The sequence below is a fragment of the Chamaea fasciata genome, unplaced genomic scaffold, assembly GCF_029207755.1.
Source record: "Chamaea fasciata isolate MVZ Bird 193981 ecotype frontalis unplaced genomic scaffold, bChaFas1.0.hap1 SCAF_7, whole genome shotgun sequence".
In the NCBI taxonomy this organism is placed as follows: domain Eukaryota; kingdom Metazoa; phylum Chordata; class Aves; order Passeriformes; family Sylviidae; genus Chamaea; species Chamaea fasciata.
In genome coordinates, this window is record NW_027094092.1 from 39,210,338 (window position 1) to 39,235,521 (window position 25,184).

At 36.3% G+C, this 25,184-nt stretch overlaps 1 protein-coding gene across 1 annotated transcript in view; it reads right to left on the reverse strand.

Annotated features, from left to right (window-relative positions):
• Positions 1-4,665: 4,665 nt before the first annotated feature.
• SEC23A (SEC23 homolog A, COPII coat complex component) overlaps positions 4,666-25,184 on the reverse strand; it is a 28,662-nt gene continuing 8,143 nt past the window's right edge. The window contains exons 7-20 of the mRNA XM_066188461.1: positions 24,747-24,891; positions 24,252-24,410; positions 23,323-23,438; positions 21,482-21,605; positions 20,262-20,342; positions 18,410-18,499; positions 17,047-17,153; positions 15,871-16,024; positions 15,073-15,150; positions 13,955-14,116; positions 12,431-12,517; positions 10,972-11,127; positions 10,302-10,367; positions 4,666-6,101 (exon numbers count right to left, since the gene is read on the reverse strand). Coding sequence (XP_066044558.1) covers positions 6,012-6,101; positions 10,302-10,367; positions 10,972-11,127; positions 12,431-12,517; positions 13,955-14,116; positions 15,073-15,150; positions 15,871-16,024; positions 17,047-17,153; positions 18,410-18,499; positions 20,262-20,342; positions 21,482-21,605; positions 23,323-23,438; positions 24,252-24,410; positions 24,747-24,891 — 1,615 coding nt within the window. The 3' untranslated portion in view covers positions 4,666-6,011. The remainder of the gene's footprint in view (positions 6,102-10,301; positions 10,368-10,971; positions 11,128-12,430; positions 12,518-13,954; positions 14,117-15,072; positions 15,151-15,870; positions 16,025-17,046; positions 17,154-18,409; positions 18,500-20,261; positions 20,343-21,481; positions 21,606-23,322; positions 23,439-24,251; positions 24,411-24,746; positions 24,892-25,184) is intronic.

A 25,184-nucleotide genomic window follows, 5' to 3' on the forward strand; every position in this document is an offset into this window, starting at 1 on the left:
TCCATTTACCTCCTCCTCTAGCAGGTGAGTGGATGTCTGAAATGAGAATTATATCCCCTCATGCCCAAGCACTGCTCACACCACATCTGGGCCATTTTCCCCCTCAGTGCAGTGTATAAACCTAGAGTGGAAGGAAACATCACAGCAACTTGTATGGGAGGGTCACATTTTGATCCTAACTGGACTGGCAACACTGTCTGAAACCAATAGCCTCACCTTGGCCCTTGAGAGCCAGCTAGGCCAGTTGTTAGTACCCTACCCTTGCAGTTTGTCTCACACCTGCACTTGGACAAACAAGTTTGTCAGCAGCTGGGTTTCCATGCAGACAGCCAAATGTGGTTGCAAGAGGAGATCTGAGGGTCGTTCACTGCTCTTTTGGCTGTTTCACGGCACGCGAGAAAAACACAGCTAGTAGTATTTTGCCCACCTATAAACTTCCTGTGAGTTTTCTAGAAAGATTCAAGTCCTTTTAAAAAGCAGGGCTAACAAAAGTACACTCAAGGATGAATAAAGACCAACAGTGCTATAAACTCCTTATAAAACTGTTTCATTAGCCAAGTGTGCCATGTCTGCAGATTAGGATAGCTCAGTTTAAACTGTTCATGTCTCAATTATAATTCAAGCAACCCTGTTATGCTGACAAATCTAGCAGTAAGAAACACAATAAAAAAGGAAAAAACGACATCTCCCGTGGAAGCACTTGCTTCAGGTCACATAGGATAGGTCCTTAAAATGTTCACAATTTAGAGCCAAGACTCAAACATGTCTAAGCTGCTACAGAAAACAGCAAAATCCACACCAGCTCATGGTATGCAGCTGAAAAGGTGCTCACAGTTGAAAGCTAAAACTGTAAAATCCTCTTCTTTGGTACTTATTAAATTCAAGGGCTACTTCATACCAATCTAGTGCCACCTAAGCTCTTCTGGGTCTCTGCCCAGCTTCAATTTTTCACACATGGCTATGCTCCGTTGCTAAATTTTACTAATAACCCTATAAAAGCAATGCAGTTCCATGTGCTATCTCTAGACTATGAACTCTGGTACATGAGTCACTGGCACATCTCCTGAGGTTGAAAGATTGGTAACGACAAAGAGGTGAGTTCTAACTCAGGAGGAAATGAATGTTTAGGGAATTCAGAAGCTGCCCCAATTTTATCTTGACCCCACTTCCATAATCATTATGGTTTAAAATTATCCTGGTCACATAATTTATACACATGCTTTGAAAGTGGAAAATCCCTTGAGTGGTCGTCCATTCCCAACATTCAGGAAGAGAGACTATGACAAGGCTGCCATGCCTGGACTTTGTGAGACACAGGTTCTTTTTCTAGTAAGGTATATTGGTATGTTTGTCTTTGGCCATTCTCTATCCAGAGAAACATTCTGTAAATGTGCAGAGTTCCAATGCATTAAGGTGACTGCAGATCATGACATAACATATATATTTCTCCCCAAGAAAGCCAAAGAACAGCCTACTGCTTGTTCCACACGCATTAGCCAGCAAGCAAAGTCACACCCTGCTTCATGGCAAGTGTACCACACAGCTGGATACCTCCAGACAGTCATAGAAAAGGATGGAAAGACACACAAAATGGACAATCTGTAGGAACTGGGGACAGCCTCCCTTATTAAAGTATGTAGGGATTATTTTGCTTAATTTTTTCTAAAATCAATTTAAGGACATTGATTTAATTGTTTATCTTTTAGCATCACAGTTCTTCCTTCAGACAAAAGCTTACACTATTAGGAACAATCTGCTATTTTAAACAAGATTTTAGATTAAATTCAGAGCAGAGCAACAGCTTCATTAGTTTTTCCATCTGTTCTGTTCAGCTTGTTGGCTTTCATGTAACATTTAACTTCTGTATGAACACAAAATGCCAAAAGCTAAACTGAGCTCAATTCTATTGTGCTTCACAATCTGACAGGAGGTAATACAGTAATCTGCCTCAGATTTGGTTGAATAGGATTGGCTTCTCATCACTGTTTGCCAACTATTCTATTTAGCAAGGAAAAGAGGGAACATTGAGAAATGCAATTTTTCCTAACACTGATGGCAGCCATAGGACCACTCATTGATGTCACAGATCCATACACCAAGATGTGAAGTTCTAGAAATTTGACAGTACTTTTATCTCTAGGCAAATCCACCTGCCTTTAAGCAACTTATATTCAACTTTTGGTTGAGCTAGTTAACTCTGTGTCTAAACCTGGGAGTTATCCTATCCAAGCACGAGGAGACGGTCTACAGTTGACAAATCCAGTACTTTTTCCCCCAGGAATAGTAAAGCAAATTATTAACAGTTGGTATTTAAAAAACTACAAATTATGAAACTGAGAGTAGCTAAAAAAACGAATCCTACACTCAAAAAAACCAAAACAAAAACAATAAACAAACAAAAAACCAAAAACAAACAAACAAAAAAGAGAGATCCTGAAGCTCTATTGCTGTATTGTAACAGCTGATTAAATTACTGTCAAATACTCCCAAAGGTTCTTAACACACTGACTGAGAAAGCCCCAGTCCTGTGAAGCAGGAGCAGCCAAGAGGCCAAGCCAGGGCATTTATCACAACAGTGCAGTGTCAGCAAGAAACCAAACAGCTGAGGCTTGATGTCTTGCTAGTGAAAGAACAGAGCACTGTCAAGGATGTTCTGACCTTCTTTCCAGCATACTTAAATATCTGTGTGGATGGTAATGATTCTGGTTTTAGGTCCAGTCAGAAATACTTCAAGAGTTTAAAGGTTTTTTACATATTAAATTATCATCCACATTTTAAATTATGTCTTCTATTGCTCTAAATGGTTTGTTTCAAAATAGTTAACTACCATTTCTCTTCCTGAGTGAAGGACAGCTCTCATATTTGCAAGGTCCAGAAAACTTTTACCTAATCTTTAAAAGACGGACAATAGGAGCTTTGTATTTTGGGCTGATCTAAACACATGAATTATATATATATATATATATATATATATATATATATATATATATGGACTCAAGTTTAGGACTTAAGGCACTAGAAAGAGAAGAAAAATTTAGATGGCTGTGCAGCACACACAGCCTGTACATGCGTGCAGAGAAAAAGGCAGGAGGCCACAACTAAGCACCTTACAGACCTGGCACTATGTAAGCACTGTCAATCACAATGTGCTTTTCTTTATGTCCTAACACCAGACACAAGAACATCGAAGAACAGGAACAGTTGTTATATTGCTGTGAGCTCCATTTGATTTTATGATCCTGGCAAAACTTCAACTTCAGAATCTCCCATGCTGCTCTCTGAGACAAACGTATTTCCCAGATGGCAATGTTTCAGTTTTATACACATCCAGTGAGGAACTTTAGATCAAGAACAGATCTTGCACTGTTCTAAAACCCACAGCTTGCCTAACAACGTGAAGAAAGCAGCACCTGGCTACTTGTTCCCCTGCCTCTGACTTGCCATGGATAATTTTCTTTAACTTGCCAATCCTTAACAGAACAGTAAGCAACTGTTTTATCCCATGACATGCAAGTGGTTCTCTCTTCCAAGTCTTTTTTTCAAAAACATTTGACCAACTCTTCCTCTGATTTACAAACTGTTTCCAGCCAAAATCAAATGTTCAAAGCAATCATAAACAGATCAACTTTGAGTGTCATGGATACTGCAGATTGGTAGAAACCCCTCACCATGAAACCCAGTAATGCAGACCCTGGCAAGGACTTCAAATTGTATCAATTTATTTTTTTTTTAAACCACTTTCTCCCGTAGCACTACCCTACAAACACATGATTTTAAATGTTGATCAATTCTCAGTGAACAAATGGCTTCCTTCCCCTACTGTTGCCCACCTGTAACTGTTTCAAGTTACCAGGACTGGATGGCCTTCTCTAAGGAGTTCCAAAGTGAGACATGGAAGGGCAGACGTGCCAGTGAACACCTGTCACGGCGATTACAGTCACTGTGCCAGATGACGGGCAGACCACTGCTCATGTCACTCTCATCCACAAGAAGGGTAGTTGAGGGAATCCTGCAAGTTACAGACTGATGAGCCTGATCTCAATCCCTGGAAAAATTGTAGAGCCTGAAGTAAGATTTATGAGCCTATGGATAGATACTGACCTTTTGGAAAGAATCTGCATGCTTCTCAGGAAGGAAAGTCCTGTCTCACTAACCACAGAGTCTTTGGAAGAGGTGAACAAGCAGGAAAAAAGGTGATGCATCAGGCATGTACGGATTCCCAAAAAATCTTAGACAATGCTAAATACTTGATAAGCTAATGTTGCTAAGTAATTGGATTTAAAAAAAACCAAACTATTAAAAGGTGAAAGCTAGTTGAATGACAGCAAGGAAAGCACAAAAAAATTCATTATCATGACTTGGTGATGAATTCATTTTTTAGACAAACCGTACCTAACTATCAAATAAACTGGGCATATTTAGTGTTAAAAAAATTTAAGGTGTTTATTAGCTAAAACAAAAGAAAGTCAAAAAGGCTACTGAATTATCATCTTCTAAACTGCCACTTGCATAAACCATTCAGTACCTCTGGAAGTTAAATTGGTTTGATACCAATTATTACATGAACAAAAAAAGTGATTTTTTCACTGAATTTTATCACTATGACCTTTATTTCCACACTTAATTTCAAGAACTGACAAAAACCAGCACAATAAATACAAAAAGTGAGAGAAAAACATGTATTTTATTTGTACTGAGGCAAAAGGAGCTTATCTCATTTAGATCAAAGAAATGGAGAGTAAATCATTTAATCAAGATTTAAGAATTTACAGAAAACAGAAAAACCACCCTCATGTTTATTACACCAATAAACAACTGAATTTCCTATGAACTCTCTATTTCTCTAGGCTTGGCACATTTTTTATTGCCTACTACCACACTTCACATCATTGCTTGTCAAAATGCTTTATTACCTATGTAAACATCTGTTTTATGTGTAAACTTCAACAAGTAAATGGGAAAGCCTACTGATTTATCCACCCCCCAAAAATCAAGTGTGAACTAAAGATCAAATTAATTACATCATATTCTATGTAATACTGTTTCAACAAGAACTACAGTCTGTTGAATTCATAACAAAAAGGATGCAGAAACAAAAAGCAGATGTGAAGTGTCATGCATTAGTGTAATAACATTATAAGGCAATAATAAAAAAGATAAATTTTATTTTTAACTATACTCACCAAGATAAAAATCAAGGCTGTTCTCTTTGTTTTGGTAGTGTAGGATTTCTTCTTAGCTCAAGGTGAAAGTGTTAACTTTTGAGCATATTCACCTGTTACTGTGTTTGATAACAGATACTTTGGTCAAAATATATGTGGATTTAAATTTTGTGCTACAGCAAATTTTGTATGTTTTTAGTTCAAATTCTTTATGTTGAAATAAAGAAAAACTCTGTTCTCAAAGAATCCAATAGGGTAAATGAGAAGAAATACTTGAAATTAAATACCCCTAAAATAAACAATTCATGAACAGTATTATCTCTGCAGGAAATAGAACTGTGTCAGCCTAAAATCAAAAGACTGAGTTAATACTATTCTTATATGCTTTGTGTTGTTGTTTTGCTAACTTCAGGGTCAAATTGAGTGAACAAAAGTAATCACATGGCAGTCTGGAAAGCCAGACATCACCAAAGATTTCCTTTACTGCTCAATGGGCATTGCACTGCAGAGCATAATCAGCCCCAACCATTTAAATAAGAAATTGAAATCACACCCCAAAGTTCTTGCAAATGATCTCAAAGTAATTATAGTATCACAGTAATCAAAATGACTGTTCTTTTTCCTCTGCTTTTAACTTAATCTACTACCTGTAATTTTTATAAACTGCAGTTCACATTAAAACATTTGCTGATAGCAAAGCTTTTCTTTGAAAACAACACTGCTTTACATCTAGTCAGGCAGCTTGTGCATATCAGAGCATTCTGTCAAGAGAGACATGGAAAAGGGTAAAGAAGAAAAAAGCTGAAATATGGCTGCATTTTGTCTGTGCCTTCAGTGCACTGCAGAATTTCAGGCAGCACTAGAGACAGCGAGTTTCTTCAGATGATCCATAAATACTTGTAAGCTGACATCATCGGTAAGGATGGGTGCTCCAGACTCCTATGAAATAAAGGAAAAAAGGAGAACTGATTATACACATCTTAAAGAAAAAGCATTTTAAGACAAAATATGTTTCACTAAATAAACATGTTACAAATTTAGCAAGATCTTAGAAGTGTATCATTGCTGAAATTCTGACAAAGAAACTCAGCAGACTGTACGTTTACATAAATTTTCATACGTTTACATGAATTCAAGCATAAACCACAACTACATTCTCTTCCATATTAATACATACAGCCATGACTTGCTGTATAGCAAAACCTTTACATCAGCCATACAAAACTCAAGAGTTTTTGACAGCTGCCAAATATTAACCTACAAACTTTTAAACATAAAAAAAATTTCCACGGCATAGTTCCTGCATCATTCCTACCTCAGTAGAGCAAAAATGAGAGAAACAGTAATATGCAAATGATGCAACCAACAAATCAGTATCTGTCAGTGAAGCTCAGATATATCAAAATGCTGAAAGGAGGAAACAAATCCCCTGAAGGTCTGATTTGACACTAAGTGAAGGTCATCTGGCTTTCCCAAAGAGAGGTGGGCTTATTATCTCCTGTGGCTCTGTACCACCTCAGAGAAAGACCAAAAGCATCTGAAAGTCATGAGCAATCAGATCACAAAAGAATTGAAAAAACCTTTTGGGTGGATTCTTGCAATTTCACAAATCCAAGAAATTCAAAATGGTCATGTTTTTATTACTATTTTTAAACAAATTTACAGCCAAAATAAACCAGCATTTGGCAACTCTGCCAATAATATTCAGTAACTCCCTTAAGTCTTTTGAGACCAATCTACCACTGTTTCCATTTGCAGATATAGGAAGAATTTCTGAATCTCAACAATTCAACCTTTTCAAAGGTACTAACATCCATACTTCCAAATAAAACCAGAGCTGTTGTAACTCTTGTAAAGTCTTCCAAAACACAGACACAGAAGTCTTAACGAGAATGGTCAGAACTGGTGCTGTTTTCTGAGAACTGGCCAGAAACAGTTCTCAGTTAACAATCAAGAGACAAATCCAAGTGCAGCAAGATTTCTTGGATCACTACAATACACAGCCACTCTCAGGGAAGGCACACTGAATTAGCTATCATCTGATGGCAGCAAGATGAAATTAAAGGATGCTCTACTTCCAAGCCAGTCAAATGTTGTCTGAGCTCTCTTATTTAAGAATCATGGAATCATTTAGGTAGAAAAGACCTCTAAGGTCATTGAGTCCAATCATTAACCCAGCACTGCCAAACCCACCGTAAACCATGTCCCTAAGTGCAACATCTACACACCTCTTAAATACCTCCAGGGACAGTGACTCTAATATCGAATTCTAAATGTCCTCTAGTATCTTGAGGCCATTTTTTCTTTTCCTGTTGCTTGTCACCCGTGAGAAGAGACCAGCTCCTACCTGGCTCCTTTCAGGTAGCTCTGGAGTCATAAGGTCTCCCTTGAACTTCCTCTTCTCCAAACTAAGCATCCCCAGCTGCTCCTCACAGGACTTGTGCTCCAGAGCCCTCACCAGCTCCATTTCCCTTTCGCAGACACACTCCAGCACTTCAGTGTCCTCCTTGCAGTGAGGGACCCACTGTACTGTTCTGTACACAGAACTCTGAGGTGTGGCCTCACTAGTACTGAGAACAGGAGGACAACCCCTTCCCTGGTCCTGCTGGACACAGTATTTTGATCCAAGCCAGAGTGCCATTGGCCTTCTTGGCCACCCGTGCACACACTGGCTCATGTTCAGCAGAAGTCAATCAACAGTCACAGGTCCTTTTTGAAAATTTTAATCGCATCTTCAAACACCAACCAAATAATAGAAGTGCACAAGAAGTTTATCATTATTTTCTGAAAATGCTTTCTGTACTATTAAGGTACCTGCCTGCTAAAGTTTAAAGAAAATCTTTACTGAAAATATTAAAAACCAAACTAGGCAATTCATCACCTCCTGAAACATGTTTTCAGTGGTGTGTGGGTGCCCTCTTCAGGTCAATGGGGACTTTCAGTTGTGCACAAAATAAAATATTAAACAATCCAGGAAGGTCATGAGAAAAAAAAGAGCAAGATGCAAATCAGTTTTAAATTTCTCCCAGCCATAACATTTCTCATTTCATAATTAGAAATTTATTTAACTTTTTTTCACAAAAAACCTGCAAATACAAGAACAGATTATCTTGAGCACACACACTCCAGTGCCCCTGGGGAAGTTAATGCACCATTGCTTTTGTTACCCTTTCTTATGTTTTCTTCAGTTCTTATGTTAGAACTGAATTCTTTTCAGCATTAAAATGGACAGCAAAATGTATCAGTCTCACCTGCTCAGCAGGAAAAACTATCTTCCAGATCAGTTAAAGAATTTTTTTTGTATTTACATTTGTAATACTGTTTCATTTGCTTATTAATTAAACAAACAGAAAACAGTTGTCCTGTACTGCTGGAAATGTGGAAACTCAAAAAAATTCCAGGTAATGTTGAAACTAAAAATAAGGCCTTCCAAAATACAGCATTTGTGGGTGTGTTGAGGGGAAACATGATGAAGAGAAGCACTAACAAACTGCCGGTTACATTACCAACTTTGGAAGCAAAAGAATTTGGGATTTGTGTTCAAATTGTGCTGGACCTGACTCAGTACAGAATTTTCAAGTATTTTCACTCAGGACCTCAGTGCTGTTCATTTGCCAGAAGCTTCATCAGAACCAATTCATCCTTACGAAAATGTAGCCTGATAAAACTTACTTGACAGTGACTGCCATAGCAATTGCTACAGAGCTTTCTCACTCATGACTTCAACACTGTACACCATTTAGCAAAATACTCTAAGAGCACAGTTAATATGTACCTTCAAATGTCTGATGCCATTACATTTGCATGAGAAGATGACACTGCACTAGCACTTACTACAGAGGCTGAATGTGGAAGGGGAACGTGGAAGAGAGATACAACATTCAAGAACACAAGCTATTACAGAATGTTTAACTGCTGAACGTAACTTCCTTCCTAAAGACAAGATTTGAAAACTGATTTCTGGCCAACCAGGCCACAGAAATTCTAAAAAACATCAATACACTAGCACTAGTGTATTTTCCAGTTCTTCCTTATAACTACCTCCAAAACTTATCTCCCCTATTGCAAAACAGTCCCTTAGAATTTGTGTGGAAAGCACTCTCACTTCCAGTATTCTGAAGGTAATTTATAGGGATGAGATCTAAAGCTCTGTGATACAGGTGAACAAGAAGATAACAATACAAGGCTCCAACATGCTGACTTGAAGAGAAGGGCACCAGGTGAAGGTCAAGCAGCCTTACTAATGGCTCAGCCAGGTGGAAAGAAGTGATACTGAAGTGTTCTATATCTGTATGTTCTGTTCTGCCCGTGAGCAAGATACGCACATTTTCATTCACAAGACAGCTCAGCTTGACCAAAGCTGCCTAAGTTCTCATCGTCACTCATTAATATATGAAAAAACACACCCACTAATATGAAAGTGCTAAAGTGGCTGCCGTTCTTACATCTTTCAAAGCAGCAACAGAGAACCAATCCTATTTGACTGCAGTAGGTATAAAATTGGTATTTTGAGTCCACCATGAGGTAGACAAGAATATGATTCTACCTTTCAGATAGGCTGATGGGTTTGCCCCTCTCTCCCTCCAGAGCAGGAACACCCTTTGGTAAGATCTGCATCTCTGCTACTTAGCAGAATGAAATTAAACTTAATTACTGGTGAAGTTAAGCTTAATGAATTGTAAATCGTAAACTTAGCTTAACCAATCATTGTGTAGCCTTAGAATATTTAGTACTAAGGCAATAAGTGCATTTATCAGTTACCATTCCAAATCTTTTTACCTGTTGCCTCAATAAAATACCTGCTTTGGACTTTGCAAAACTATTTCAGTAACAGTCCTTGGAGGGGCTCAGTTAGACAAACATCAAACCCATAGTCTTAAGAAAACACCGTCTAAGAAAGTAGGCTAGACATGAAAGCAGCCTAACAGAAGCTTAAAATAGTAAACCAGATCATTTCTGTCTAAAGAAAAAAAGCCCATTTTTCTTAACTTTTGGATCCCATCAGACCAAAACTGCATTTCTTTTTCAGTTTCAAAAACTTCACATTATATGTACATAATATGCCACTTGCCTTCTGAAATGGGGGGGGGGGAGAAAAAAAGTCATGTGTACAAGCTTCCTCAGCAGACTCATACTCACCTGTCCCCACGCATACATATTGTTATGAGTCTGAGAGGGATTTACTTTTGAAAGCAGGAAACGAGCCTTAAAAAAAAACAAAACAAAGACAATAAATTGATCTTCTCAAACAGAATTTTCCTGCACTTCAGAAAATTGTTGCATATATATATGAAATATGTAATTTCTATTATCTGGAGATACAGACACTGCAAACAGCACCTCTGTAAATAAAGCCACTCCTGATATAGCTGATTCCACAGCTATAATGAAGAACTGCTAACAACTTGCTAATGCAACTGAAAGCAAGCTTTAGTCTTTTTCAATTTGCTTTCACACTAGCAAAGCAAATCAACAAGACATTAACTAGTAAGTTTTAAAAAAATAACAAATAGTAATTCTAGTATTAGTTCAGAGACCCAGACAAGTACTGTTTTTTCTGCCCTACGCACCTTACATAAAGAACCAGAGTCCAAGTGAGTATGATTAAAACAATAATAAATACCAGGATTCATAAATTAGGGGGAAAGCTACTTTTAAATATCTTGCTCTGTAAAAGCTGTAAGATTCAAAACATTGATTTGCAATTTATGTATATTTTAGCAGAGAAATGCATGTTTATTACCAAAAATATCTCACAACATTACTAACACATTATTTCCAAGATTATATTATATACACTTCACCATACCTGGCTTCCTCCATGTTCTGTATCAATGTATCTGGGCATTGGAAATCTGGAATGGAGAATTTCTTGGGCATCATCTACTGGAGCTTGTAGCAAGTGGTGGAAATTTTCATATTCTGGCATATCTTGGTACCCTGACTTACGCCACTGCGCTATGGTCTGGGGACAGGGGAAACGGAAAAGTTTAGAACTGATTCACCAAACTTTCTTAGAGGATACACAGGTCTTTCAGAGGAGAATGTGCCAATATTGGCCCTTTTCCATCACTCATCCCTTTCTGCCCTATAGAATGCAAGCTAATCTTTAAAAGGCAAGATGTGCAAGTAACATGCTACTAGATTTTTTTTTCTGAATTCATAACAATTTGTGGTCCCTTTGTATTTCCTCTTCTTTTGTCATCTTTTGCACACCAAATATTTTGTTTGGAGGAGGTCAAAGACATTATTTACACTTCTCTAATATGCATGTCTATGTATAGCAGAAATAAGTAAATAAGAAATAAGTATTTATACTGCTGTCTTTCAGAGTCTGTAACACAACCTCCCCATCCTCTAGGAGTGAAGCTGGCTGCTCAAGGTCAGCTCACTGATATAGGCAGTTGTTAGGAAAGACTTGGAGGGACCCTCAGCTGGGGCTCCTCTCTCTTCTGCTTGGCAGCTGCTTTTAAACTGAGGGTCTCATTCCTGACTCCTGTTTGAGCTACATGCCTGTACCAGGCCATGTACCTACTGATCTGGAACCCCACTCAGGGACTTGACTTCACTGGAGAACTTGGACCTGCCTCATCCCCATCAACTTGTCTGATGATCTGGACTGATGGCTGAGTCTGGCTATGGCCCACAACTGCTCTGCTTACCTTGCTCAGGTACAGTGGGGACAGGTCCTCAGTGACAAGACCCTGTCTGCCTGGCAGTGTTGCTCAGCTCCCTGTTCCCCTTGCCTCAGAGAGCAGCCCACCACTGCTGCTTACTGGTAGAATCTTACAAAAATGAGATAACACTCTGCTACTTAAGAAGTGCTGAAGTTTAGTAAATATTTTTATCAGTGCAGTTACAAGGACATGATCCAGAACAGTATTTTTCAAATTCTCAGCTATGAACCACTTAGAGTTGCAAAGCAGTAAAAAGCAGCAGCTCAATTCCTCCAGGGAGGCAGAGCAGTAGCAAGTCACAAGCACTTTAATTTTTTTGCTAAGAAATGTCTATCTACCAAACTGCCAGGAGCAGTTCCATTCCTCCAGGACAGTACAGACAAAGAGTAACTATAAAACTTGGTGTTCTGACTACCTAGCCCTGAAGAACCAATTTAAATGCCTAAAATAAATTAGGGAAAAGTGGAGGGAGAGGGGGAGGCAGAGTATAACACTGTCTAGGAAAGATGTTGATCTAAAAAATACAGTGATTTCCATAATGTAGCACTCCTACAGAAAAAGAGTATTTATGTAAGAAATGACAACTCTTACCTCTCCATGATAAATAAGGATTTGGAAAAAGGTGTCCATAAGGAGAATGCGATCTGGTAAAATGCTGCTGCTATCCAGAAGAACAGGCTAGAGATTTAAAAATAAATTAAAAAAATATCAACTGATGAAGAATTGAGCAATCAGACGGCATTGCCAGATTTTTTAATCAGTAACTGAATCTTAGGAACTTTTTCAATCACTTACTAAAGCTCCGTATTTGCTCCTTTTCATGTTACACATCTGCAACTCACAAAATTTCATTCGGAAGTTATCCTGCCTGATTCTATATCTAAAACTTCATGGAAGTAATAAAAAATGTATTCAAGAGCTGAAACCCCTTTCATTATTATGCACTTTACTAGTATTTCATGTACCTCCGTATTTACCCATACAATGCCAATAATTTGAACTGTATTTCAATGCATAAGGATTCAGTAGTTATTCAAACTTAAGATTTGGGGTTTGTGGGTTGTTTGGGGGTTTTTTTTAGTCTTGTTCTTGCAGCATATTATTACTGTGCATATATATTTCCCAATACTGTATATAGTAAATACTCATGATTTATGAAATCTAATGTAATATTTAAGGATTTAAGTCAACTTTTTAAGGGTAGTAACGCTGAATCAGTTCTCTATGATTTAACTGAATCAGTATTACTAGAGATAACAAAAATATTAACTATTTCAAGAACTGAGAAAAAAATATTATTCATTCTACACTGAGACATCAGCTCCTGTTTAATCATATTTATCCTTCAATCACCAATGAAACTACTTGCTTTTCATACATGGGGAGTGATACTACACTTGCAAGCTGCTCTTCACAAACCAGCTTATTACTTTCATTTAAATTCCACTTCTAAAAGTCTTTTTTTTATATCCTCATGAATAGTCTAAAATAAAAAAATCCTAAAAACGTTAAAAATCCAACCTGCCAAGATCCTTGACTACTATGTTTGTCTACACTGCCTCACTCTCTTTTATGTAGCAGACTACTTTAGTTATCTGCTGACACAAAGAAGTGTCTGACACTTCTTTCAGAAGCTTCTCAGAAGACCAGCTTTTTAAATGTGCCATGACAAAGTCAGCTGGAAGCTTCTGTACTAAATCAACACATAATGGGAACTATATTAAAATCAGAAACTTTGGATTAAGGCAGTAAAATAGAGCAACTTTTGTAAATCTAAAAAAACCCTCCACTTTTCTTTCAGGCAACAGCAAAAGTACATTTTTAAATAAAACCATTTTCGCTTATGTTTACATTCTGGCTCCACAAAACCAAAAAAAGCTCTCATGAACTAACAGAAAAGTACACCATCCTTAAGTTTAAAACATAACCTCTTTACAAAGTGACTTTTGTCCTCAAGACAAATTCTGAGATATGCCTTGTTCACAGCTGTTTTAAATTAAATCAATGTTCTTTCTCATTCAATAAATTTTAAACCAATACATTTCATAACATATAACAGTGAAGACAGCAATCACCTCTTTCTCAACAACCACAATGGAGTTATTTTACTGATACCTCTGGAGGTCCATTGAAAGAGTAGGCATAAAGAATTGGCTGAACCATGATAAGCGACTGGGTTAGATCTTGACGCATGAAATGATGACGATAGTAGGAGCTCTCATCCGGACTGTTGTTAAAAACTTGTAAGAAAGGAGATCTTCTCAAGTGAAACATGAACTGCAAAACAAGAACCACTGTTTTGAACTTTGACGGATAAAAAGGACAGTTGCACAAAGAGAAAATATTTTCCACAAACTACACGAGACCAATGCCACAACAAAACTGAATTCCAACTCCTTTAACATTTTGAATTTGTACATGTACCTTTGCCAGTTTTTACACATTCCCATGACAGTAAGAGAGGTATCAGAATGGGTAAACCTACAAAATAGCTTTGAAATCCTTCCTTTACTGTAAATTCTACTGTTCCTATGAGGGAGGTTGCTGTTCTTCAACTAAGTTATAGCACGTGAACAGAAAGAGGAACCTTAACCACAGCAAAGGCAAACTTTCCTATTAAAAGCATATACTTTCATTGCTGAAACTAGTTCTGCACATACTGATTCAATCTCTCCACAACTTAACACCTACACACAGATTAGTAGGTAACTGAAACAGAAATATCATGGAAGTATATGAGGAGTGCAAAAGTGAAGTATCTGGAGCTATCACATGGGAGAAATTTATCAGAATGAATTATTAGCAAAGAAACTATTCAAAGTTTAATACAGTCAAGGTCACGTTCACAGAGAACTGCCTCTTTTCTCATCAGTATTATAAATCATATGGGAGAGAAACAATAAAGCAAACTGATTTATTTTCTTCTGTTTTCTGCATTTCTTCATTAGAACAGCCCTTTAAAAAGTGTCATTATATTAATTACAAATTCAGGCGAAATAAGGATTTCATTGTAGGAGAAACAAAAAATATACATAGTTAGACATTTAACTGTGGGGCAGACGACAAAACGGGACACAGCAGCACAGGCAACAGAAGTGATTTTCCTAATGTCACATGCCAGACAGATGTTTGGGGCAGGGGATCTGTTCATCCTGATATGCCTTATTGTAGTCAGTGCTACAAGGACTCTTTCTTCACTGAGCATTCTCTTCTATCCCTATAGACAAACTCACCTGTGGATAAAGTGAAAATGTTTCTGAAAATCTGAAAGAGCTTGGATCATCCTTGTGATATTCTCCGAATTTCTGACACTGGAATAAATGAGAAAGAAAACCTATATTAAGAAATATACTCGCATGGTCATGTCATTACTGTAAATTTGGTTTTAACAGGCCCATGACTTGTGGTGCTTGCAACCTTGTAAACAAACAGAAACCTAGCAAAAACATTGACACAAGTTCTCTCTTTAACAAGCAGTGATTTTCATGTATATGAGCCTTTAAGAACTTTGTGTGTTGGTTGCTTCCCCCTCTAAAAATCACTAAGCAGATTTAACAGCCCAGAAGAAATTGTTTAAAATTAAATTATTAATAACTAATTACTTACAAACAAAATTTAAAATACAATAATATAAAACCAAACAGAAAATTGAACTTTTGAAAATAATAAAAAAACCCCATAGTTTCTAGATACTTCTCTTTTTTTTTTTTGCTAAAAATCTTTACAATATCATTATAGACAGCAGAAAGTCGAGAAAACTTTGATTTCTGCTTATCACATGCTAAAATTTCTCTTAATTCCTGGCAATTATCTTGTGCTGAGGAAACATGAAAAATCAACTGAAAATACACCTGCTCTTTTTTTTAATTTAAAACAGAAAATCTTAATTAATTCTGTATAAGCTTATGTGGAAATTCAGCATTCAGTTCATTTTTAGCTTTTATTTTAAAAGAAACTATCACTGAACAATAGTCACTTATGTGTCTGCAAACAAGAAACCCATCTGACTCTTTCAACAGAGCTCATTTTACCAGTCGTATAAGTTGTCTGTCCAGCCACCTCAGCACATCAGGGCCCTCCTCTGTCTCTGCCCTGTACACTGCCAATCTAGCCATGAGAATTGCAGCAGCTTCTTGGTCAAAAGATGCAGCAATGTTTTGAATCTGGGTCTGTGCATCTGCCCAGCTGCAAAATAAAAAATATAAAGATTTGCATGAGAGTGAAAGGAAAAAATCCAACCTCAAAATATCCCTTCAAAATTAAGGCAAAGAAAATTTAATAGCAGTTTAACAAACTCATGCTGAAGCTTCAGAATATCTACTGGGTATGGGTAAATTAAATGAGCAGCCTCCCAGTCAACCACTCCTTAATTAGAAATGTTCCGTATTTGTACAGATGCCATGCAACCAGTGAAACAAAATATAATATCACTAATAAAACAGCTACCATTTTCCTTTTAAATTAATGATGAAAGGTTGTTACAGAAAACACCATCCATGAATCTAATCACGCATTCCCACATAAGAAATTTTCTTGTGCACTTTGCCAGTTCTTTTTAATTTACAGAGTAAACTATTAATTAGACCTTTCATCAGTCACCAGGATTCTACTAATGCAACTAATTAAGTTAACAACATAGTCCTTTCAACAGTTAGGGCAATGCTTTTTCCAGTAAAGTGCACCTTCCATCGAATAAACCAAGCAATGATCACCTTCAGCTTAGAGTAAATAAATGTCACTGAAAAATGTTTTCAAAATATTAAACATAATTTCCTAAAATTGTAAAGTATATTGAATCAAGGAAGCTGCAGGTAAAGGTTGCACATGGAATACCAGGTATTTAAATCCCTCTGAACTGCAGTTAGCGTTCCCAAGTTAAGTTATGAAGTGACTTTTGCCATTTCCTAACTCCAAACATTTCCTATCCTCAGTTTAGGCCACAGAATTTCACTCAGAGCTTCCCCTTTGACTAAAATCACTTGGCTTTCTTCAGCGCACTCCTACAATAACATTACTCAGCCACTCAGAGAAAACCTCTCAGAGAAAAAACAGCCCACAGAACAAGACAGGAAACTGTCTCAAACAAGACTGCTTACAAAATCTACAAAGTAAAAGGCATATAAATATATATGTATGTAGGTCGGTATGTAGGTAGGTAGGTATGTACCCTGACTTTTCAAAAATCATTCCCGACAAGTAAAACATACTTTCTGGCAACTGTGGTCACTCTGATACGTCTCTGTCCACTGGAATGCTGGTACTGAGTCACAAACTGGATTGCACCACGTCCTCCTTGAGGAATGGGAGCATTGTGCTAGGTATAGAAGGAAAATAAATTAAAGAGAATCTCAAGATTTTAAAGTATAATTTGAAAATAACTAACAAAAAAAAAACCCTAATTACTAGAAAATCAAAACATTCTTTGCAATAGGCAGCCCAAATGATATGTAAATGCATTGTCTGGTGTTTTTGTTGTGTGCCTTTACTAAACACAGATAATCAACTAGGAGATTGTTAAGGGATGTCAGAAGCAGTTGCTAGCTTCTGCAACTACCCTTAAAGCAACCAATGCTCTCCCCTTACACATGCCCTTACAGAGACAACACTTTCCAAGGACTTTACAATTCCTGGTTTCACCACATTTTATTTGAACACCGTACAAATCACAGGATAAGAAAACTGATACTAGTCTAAAATGTTGATCAATGGATCTCCAACAGTGCTGTCAAAACAAAGATTGGAATCCAGGTATAAACTGAAATTTCAAAACTCTGCTCAGTGAAAATACAGGTTTACACACTGTATAAGCAATTCAAAAGAGGAGTTGAAATCAACTATTACACACAATAATTAGGCCTGTTTTAGAACTATTAATAAAATGAACCAAACATAAATATGCAAGAAGTAAAATCAAAACCCGGCTAAGGTAAGTTCAAGTTTACAAACCTTGGCATAGACAACAAAATATGAAATACAGCATACTAAATATATAGAAACTACAGTCAGCTCAGTTCCTGTGCTGCTTGTTGGAATAAGAAATGGTATGAGAGTGAGTACCACACTTGCTCCGTATATTTTCAGCCACTTTTTTAGTATCCCCTCAGGGAAACAGGAAACCAGACTACTTGCCCTTCATGCATTTCAATAAAACCAATCTTTGCACAAATACTGAGCAATAAACTAAAATGTAACACTATGTAGTAATTACCTTGCAACTAAAACATCAGAGAAATACTAAGAAGCACTTTTAAATATACAGATTACAGCATTTTCATTTAATGCAATTAAAATACATCCAATAAGTAACACACTGAAAGAAAAAATTGGAGTTAGAGATTATGAACTCTAATCAAAATTTGTAGAGTTCTTTAGTGCTCATTATCACATACAAGAAGATTAGCCCATCATTAAGCAGTTAGTGTCCACCTTTAAACTTTGACAACACAAAACGGCAACATCATTTTTATCCCTGCTACTGTGCTTGGGGGAATCACACAAAAATACAAGCTTCAACAGTCATATAAAGTAAAGTTACTGTGTTTAGTAGACAAGTAGACAAATATTTATTACCTGGTTTACCACCTCAAAGTACAGTGCAAGTGTTGTAGTAGGATTAAGACCACAAATTTTCCATTGACAAGTGCCTCCTGTTCCAATCTCCTGCAGAAAGATTTTGTAATACTTTTATAACCTAGAAGTATTTCCTGGTTTGTGAAATACAGCATCTAGCCATTATAGGTAGCTGTTTGCAACTACTCTCACAAGCTTTCTCCCTGCTCACTCTGTCATCTTCTCAGATAAACACCCCTGCAAAGCAACTGCAGTGCTGGATGTAGGAATAATAAAAAAAAAAGGAGTTGTTTTAAATTATTAATACATTACAAAGATCAGGAGCTGGCATTAGAAAAACACTGAAAAAGCAAGTCAGAAACAGGAAAAAGTACCAGACTTTGCTTAAGCAGAGGCAAAAAGCACACATAAGTGGAATGACTCTTCTAAGGAGCAGCAGTAAAATCTTAAGTAATAGCTTACACACAATATTTTATTTAGTTACACAGTCTCTAGTCACTAACAAGGTAACTGTACACAAGATAGCAATGTATTTCAACTGACAATTCCTTTCTGGCATCAAAGCAACATGAATATCCAGCAAAACCAACTGAAGTAAACCATCATCCATAATGGACACAGTGAAACCACATAAAACATTTAAGGAAAACTATGCCGGCAATATTGTCACTGTGCCTGTACTCACTTGAAAGCACTATGGCTAGAGGAATTGTCCAGATATCACTGAAATGAGCTGCATGCACTCTCATTTTATACATATTCAAATTTTAATTCAGATAATTTCAACAAAAAGGGGTTTGGAATATAAATTAACCACGATATAACTGCAAAGCAATGGACAATCTCACAACTGCATTTCCTATTACCTCCTACGAAACAGATATGAAGCTTAAATAAGAAGATGTACATTTAATTTATTTTGGGGGTTTTTAACTTTAAATGTAATACATGCAATCCCTGTATACAGGCAATGAAATGAGAAAAAACTGTACCAGATCACCAAGAAAAAAAATGCTGGTTAAATTGAAATTTTTATATTCACAAAGATTAAATCATGGAAAATTTTTATATTCACAAAGATGAAATCAAGGAAAATTTAAGGAATAAAAGTGCTTGATTAAACCAGGTCATTTGTCAGAATTTTCATACTGGGAAGTCCTCTATTATGCAGATTGTTAGGAACAAAAGTGAGACTTCTCAAATGTAAGACATTTCGGTCATTTGCAAGAATTGTTTTTTTTATTGGCAAACAAAAGTTAGTAATATTATCTGATAAGAAAATAACCGATGATTTAAGTCTAATATAATTTAAAAGTATAACTTCAGGAGCCTACGATAGCTGGATCTTTCAATCAATTAATTAAATGTGCATATGGTGAAACAGTTGCAGAAATGAGAAGACATAGTTCAGATAAAAAGGATGTTTCCAAAGTCTAGCGTCCTCCTGTTCTGTCAATTCTTTCTAAAAAATTTATTTTTATGGGTCACTTTGTATAAAAGGACACAGCTCTAATTTTAACAATAAAGCATGCTAACTCACTTTCTACTTGGTTTCTGCTACATCATCATGTAACTTTTGTATAATAATTTTAAAGCAACCAAATCTAAACAATCTAAACAAGTGGACTAATCTAAACAAGTAACAAGGGATCTTAATACAATTAAAGGTCTAATACAATTGAATCTGACCTAGTAATGAATGTGGGCTTGCATGTATTTAATTTAAAATCAGTAAGAAGTGAACGCTTTGTTCCATTTACGGAAGTTTCAGCCTCTCTTCAAATCCAGAAATCTTAAATCCTATTTTTCCATAGGTAGGCTATTACCTTCATTTTCAGCGAAGTTTACTTACATTTTCTGAGACACAAGGTCCCTTAGAGTTGAGAGAGACACAGGGTCCAATTGCTCCAGAAATCTTTACTTCTCTTGAAGTCTAAATATTTCAAATAAAAACATACATTAACATGTAACAGTAAAGAATTTAGTCTCGTTTTGTCATTAGATAATTAAAACCTCAAGGCATATTACATTACTGATACCTTTAGGAAAGATTATAATAATGCTTGATACATTTGGAGACACTTTTCATCTGCTCAGTTTCTACACTTAATTATGTTTGTTTCCTATCCCAATTAGTATATATTAACAGCATGAACATGAATTAAAACATGGAGAAAAGTTGATTGATTTATAAACATAAGAGCCTATAAAGTATACAGGGTAATGTTTCCTCTCTAATGAAAGGATTAAAACATTCTAAGGTAAGATTAAAATTGAAGACTAGTAAAACAAGGCTACAGACCTGATAAGAAATTTATACTCTACATCCTAAGCATATTTAGCTAAAACCAAGATGCACTTATTTACATTCTTCCAATGTCACTTTCGTCTTTGAAGTGATCTGTACATCCCTCTAGAACTGGAGCTCCCTTTTTACATTTTCCAGGATCTTTCAATAAAATTCACATTAATTCAATAAATATATGAAAAAAGAGGGTTCAACTATACATCCTAGTAGTAAAAATTTAAACAGAATTTCACCAAAAATGAAAACAGTCTCATATTCTTCTACAACACAGGATTGTAATATTTTTCAAGAAACATCAAGGAAGGCCATGCCTGAACCTATAGGGTATTCAGCTCTAAGCCTCTCACAATGGTGGAGGCAAAAAACAACATTGTTAAAATGCCAGAATGGATTCTGATAAGGATGGAAAATGAAATAAAATTTGTCCTGGACTACACAGAGAAACTGACCTACCTAAAACTAAGAAACCACTGATATCAAAATCTAAGCTCACAGCATTGTGAGTTTCTAATGGAAACATGTATTTTGCTTTAGTTTCTCTTTAAGCTGTCACTGAATGCAAGGTGAGAAGGAACTACCATTATACATAACTCACATTTACAGAATCCCAGAACTGCAGAAAGATAGGTAGGACTATGTACAGGCCAAACCTAATACATCTGTTTAGCATGTTTCTAAAAATTCCTTAAAAGTGCAAAAATTCCACAGTTCGTAGCCATCCCATTCCATTGTTTCACTAACAGACTGCATTTTTGTATACTTACCTTTATTTCTAATGTGCCACCAAATCCCATTTTAAATTGTCCTTGCATGTCTTTAGTGAATACTCTCTGAAAAGTTTGTTTGAATAATGATGTATTGAAAGAGTCTCCCATTACCATGTAGCCTCTAGACAACAGTAAAACAAACAACCAAAACCCATGAGTTAAAATAGATTATTTACATAGCTCATTTTTATTAAAGACTAAAACGAAAGATAATTCACTGTGAGATGTCACCCCAACTTTGCCTGCTTTTCAGAGTTTGCATTTTGTTCTCAGGCAGCTTCAAGAAACAATGTATATTTTTAGAATTTATCTTTTTGTTTACGTATTTCTCCTCTGGGAGGAGAAAGGTGACTGATGGTGGTCTTCACCAACCAGGTCAAAGAGGTGGCAACCTATGCAGCCAATCTTGTGCCTTCTGAAAGAATTGTATATAAGATGGAGTCAGAAAATTAAAGATAGAACTTTCCTGCTGACCTTCTTGCTGCCTGCCTCATTCTTTCGTGTCTCTACCTGAGACAGTGAGACATATTTTTACCTACTTAAAATAGACTAATGTTAAATTAGTATTTTGCTACAATGTTAAGGATTAAAGTTTTAAGTGAGCTTCTTGCCCTATGCATCTTAAGGTCATCATATTATGTAACAAAATCTTTCACTGGGAAAATACTATCCTGGACTTTCAACACTAGGGATGTCTCAAGATCCTGTCACACAAAGTCAGTTTACTTCTAATTTTTATTATTCCAAACTATTGTATTTTGTGTAGTTCATTCATTATTTCAGGGTTAAATCTATGCTCAAGAAGTATGATTTATTTTTATGCTTAGCAACTTTCTGTGGATGTAACTGTAACAGCTGCCACTTGTCATGAAATATCATAACCTGCCTTTAGAAAATAGTACTGGGAGATATTATTTTCAGTCATCAAAAAATGTTAATTGAAACCTTTTGGTAAAATATGTCAACAGGTCAAACATTACACTCAAAAGAAGTTTCCAGCTGGATACTCAAAAACAGAAGAAAATAGACATGGAGAGAATCAGAAATTCCTCCCTGTATGCAGGATGTAACCAAAACCAAAACAGAAGAGCTGGAGGAGAAATAAACAAACTATACATTAAGGCTACAGAAACAGGGTAAGTCACAGGAGCAGACAGAAAGAGCAAAATGCTACAAACAAAAACAAAACTTCAGTTGGAAACTCAAGAAACTACAGAAAAGGAACAGACCAAATATACAGGTAAAATCAAATTCAAATATAAATATCCTGAACAGTGTAAGCTCCCAAGCTAAGGCTATACACACAGCTCTGAAGAGAAGCAGTCATTAGCATGGCCAAGCTGGCCTGAAACTCAGCTGTACCTGATAGTCATCTAAACCACTAGCTGAACCTATAAACAACAATATATAAAAGAACGGCATAAACAAGACAGAAAGAGTAATAGAGGGTTTTGTATCACCAGGGTCTTGTTTCTGAAGAAAAATAAGGACAGGTCCTTCTCTCTACTGAAACCGGCCACTTACACAGATACACATGGAAAAACAGAAACAGCATATCTGATAAATTCTCTGTTTAAAAGATATCCATGTTATTCAAGCCTCAAAAAGATCACATTAAAAGAATACAGCAAACACGCTTCTGATTAAATCCAAAATTGTGGTGACAAATCTGCCAGAGGCCAAGATATTTCAAAATTCCAGTACAAATGTAACCACCACAGTTTATCAGTGTGTTTATGAGTTTTTTTAAAATCGCACAATGTTCTTTGCAAATGCTTCCTGTTAAACAATTTTAAACCACATCCTCATATACTACTAAAAAACAAATAGACACATACCCAGTGTAGTTGGGACAACACTTCATCTCCAGTAGACCAGTCTGATCCAATGCACATGCATATATGTCAATAACATGACCATTTGTTGCAGCTCGATTAGCCAGGGCTTCAAAATGCTAAATCCAAGATGAAAATACAGTTCATAGCAACTTACAACATGAACTCTCCTCATCTCTGCACTAAATCCTAAGCTCACAATTTTTCTTCTAAAACAACATTATGAGATTCTATTCCCAAAAAAAACGTATTTTTCCTAAGTTAATAAGACTGGAAGTTTCAACACTTTGAGGGTTTTTTTCTGATCAGCTGAGAGCCTGACTCCCACTTAAGAGAAAAATGGTTGCAATTTAAACTAGGAAATATTCTAGTTTCATATTCTTCCTTTTAAACTTTGCATTTAGTACTAGATCCAGCACAGAACTCAATTTACTACTCTAATCTCAAGTGTCTACAATGAGAGGTGCCTGCAAGTGAGCTAATTGTTTAACCTCCCATTATAATCAGTTAAGATGAATTCAACAGGTTTTGGATGCAGTTCACAAACCCAAATGTACATTTTAAATTAAATTAGATATGACTAAACTCTACAGCCTGATCGTTCCCCAACTACCTAGACAGTTTTGAGCACTTGTCTTAGAAGCACCAGCCTTACAACACTAGATACACTACTTGGTCACACAATTTTTTTCTGAATTACATCAGAGAAACACTCAAAAGAACTTCAATGTGAGCTAGACAAATCCCAACTCAATATACTAGAATTTCTGAAGAAATTCTTTAGACATACCACTATTCAGAGCCAGGTAAACAAAACCACACAATTCCCAACTCTTTATATATTTGCTATTACTAACAGCATTTTACAGTGCCCAGCAATTTAAATGTTTACTTACTGGCAATATGTATGAAATCCCATGATCATCTCTTACCTTAGTACCCTTTTTAACATATTTTGCATTGTCTTTTTCGATGTCATGCCATGATCTTATAGGTAACTTCAATTCATCCCCTACAACCATGCCAGGTCCCTGCGTGGCTGGTCCTCCAATGAACATCATGATGCGTGCACCAGTATTAGGGAAAGTGCACTGCAGGAAATAAAAGACAATTAAAACCATTGGGTTTTGCTACAAGCTGAATAAAAGAAATAGCTATGTGGGTATTTATTACACTGACAGGATTTAACAGTAACTGCATTTTTTCACTCACAGAAGTTAAATCTGCCAGTAACTCAAAGTCTCAATTTTGCTTTTTTAAGATACGTAAACATCTATGAAATTCTACACATGTAAGGGATGATAAACATCAGAATCATCCTACCAATCTAATACACATCAGTTGGTAAGGTTTTTACATACTGATTGTGGCAGCTTTTCTGCAAGAAAATTATCTGTGTTTAGCACAGCTGTATTTAAAGCTTTTACCTCGAGGAGTCCCACAGCTATAGATAGGGCCACTCCAGAAGAACGTAAGGGCCGTTTCCCTTGGGGAACGGGCCAAGGATCCCGTTGCAGTTCACCCAAAAGATCAGTAAGATTCATATCAATCTTCTGCACTGGTTGCAAAAATCTGGAAACAAATACGTGGAACTAGTTTAGATTTAAATTATTAAATAAAAATTTTATCAAGTGCTCACTAGCAATATATTAGATATATATTTAATATATCTAGTTCTAGATTCAGGTCTGAATTCAGACCAGTGTCTCTGCTTCATCGAAATAAAGCCATTTGGAATTACTACATACACACTCAGCTTAAGAAGTTCAGCAAAGAGCTTGCAAAACTGAAACTTGCAGACTTAAGCATACCACCACTATCCAGAAAGAACTCTACCTAGTGAAAAGAACAAAGCAGGTGATAAC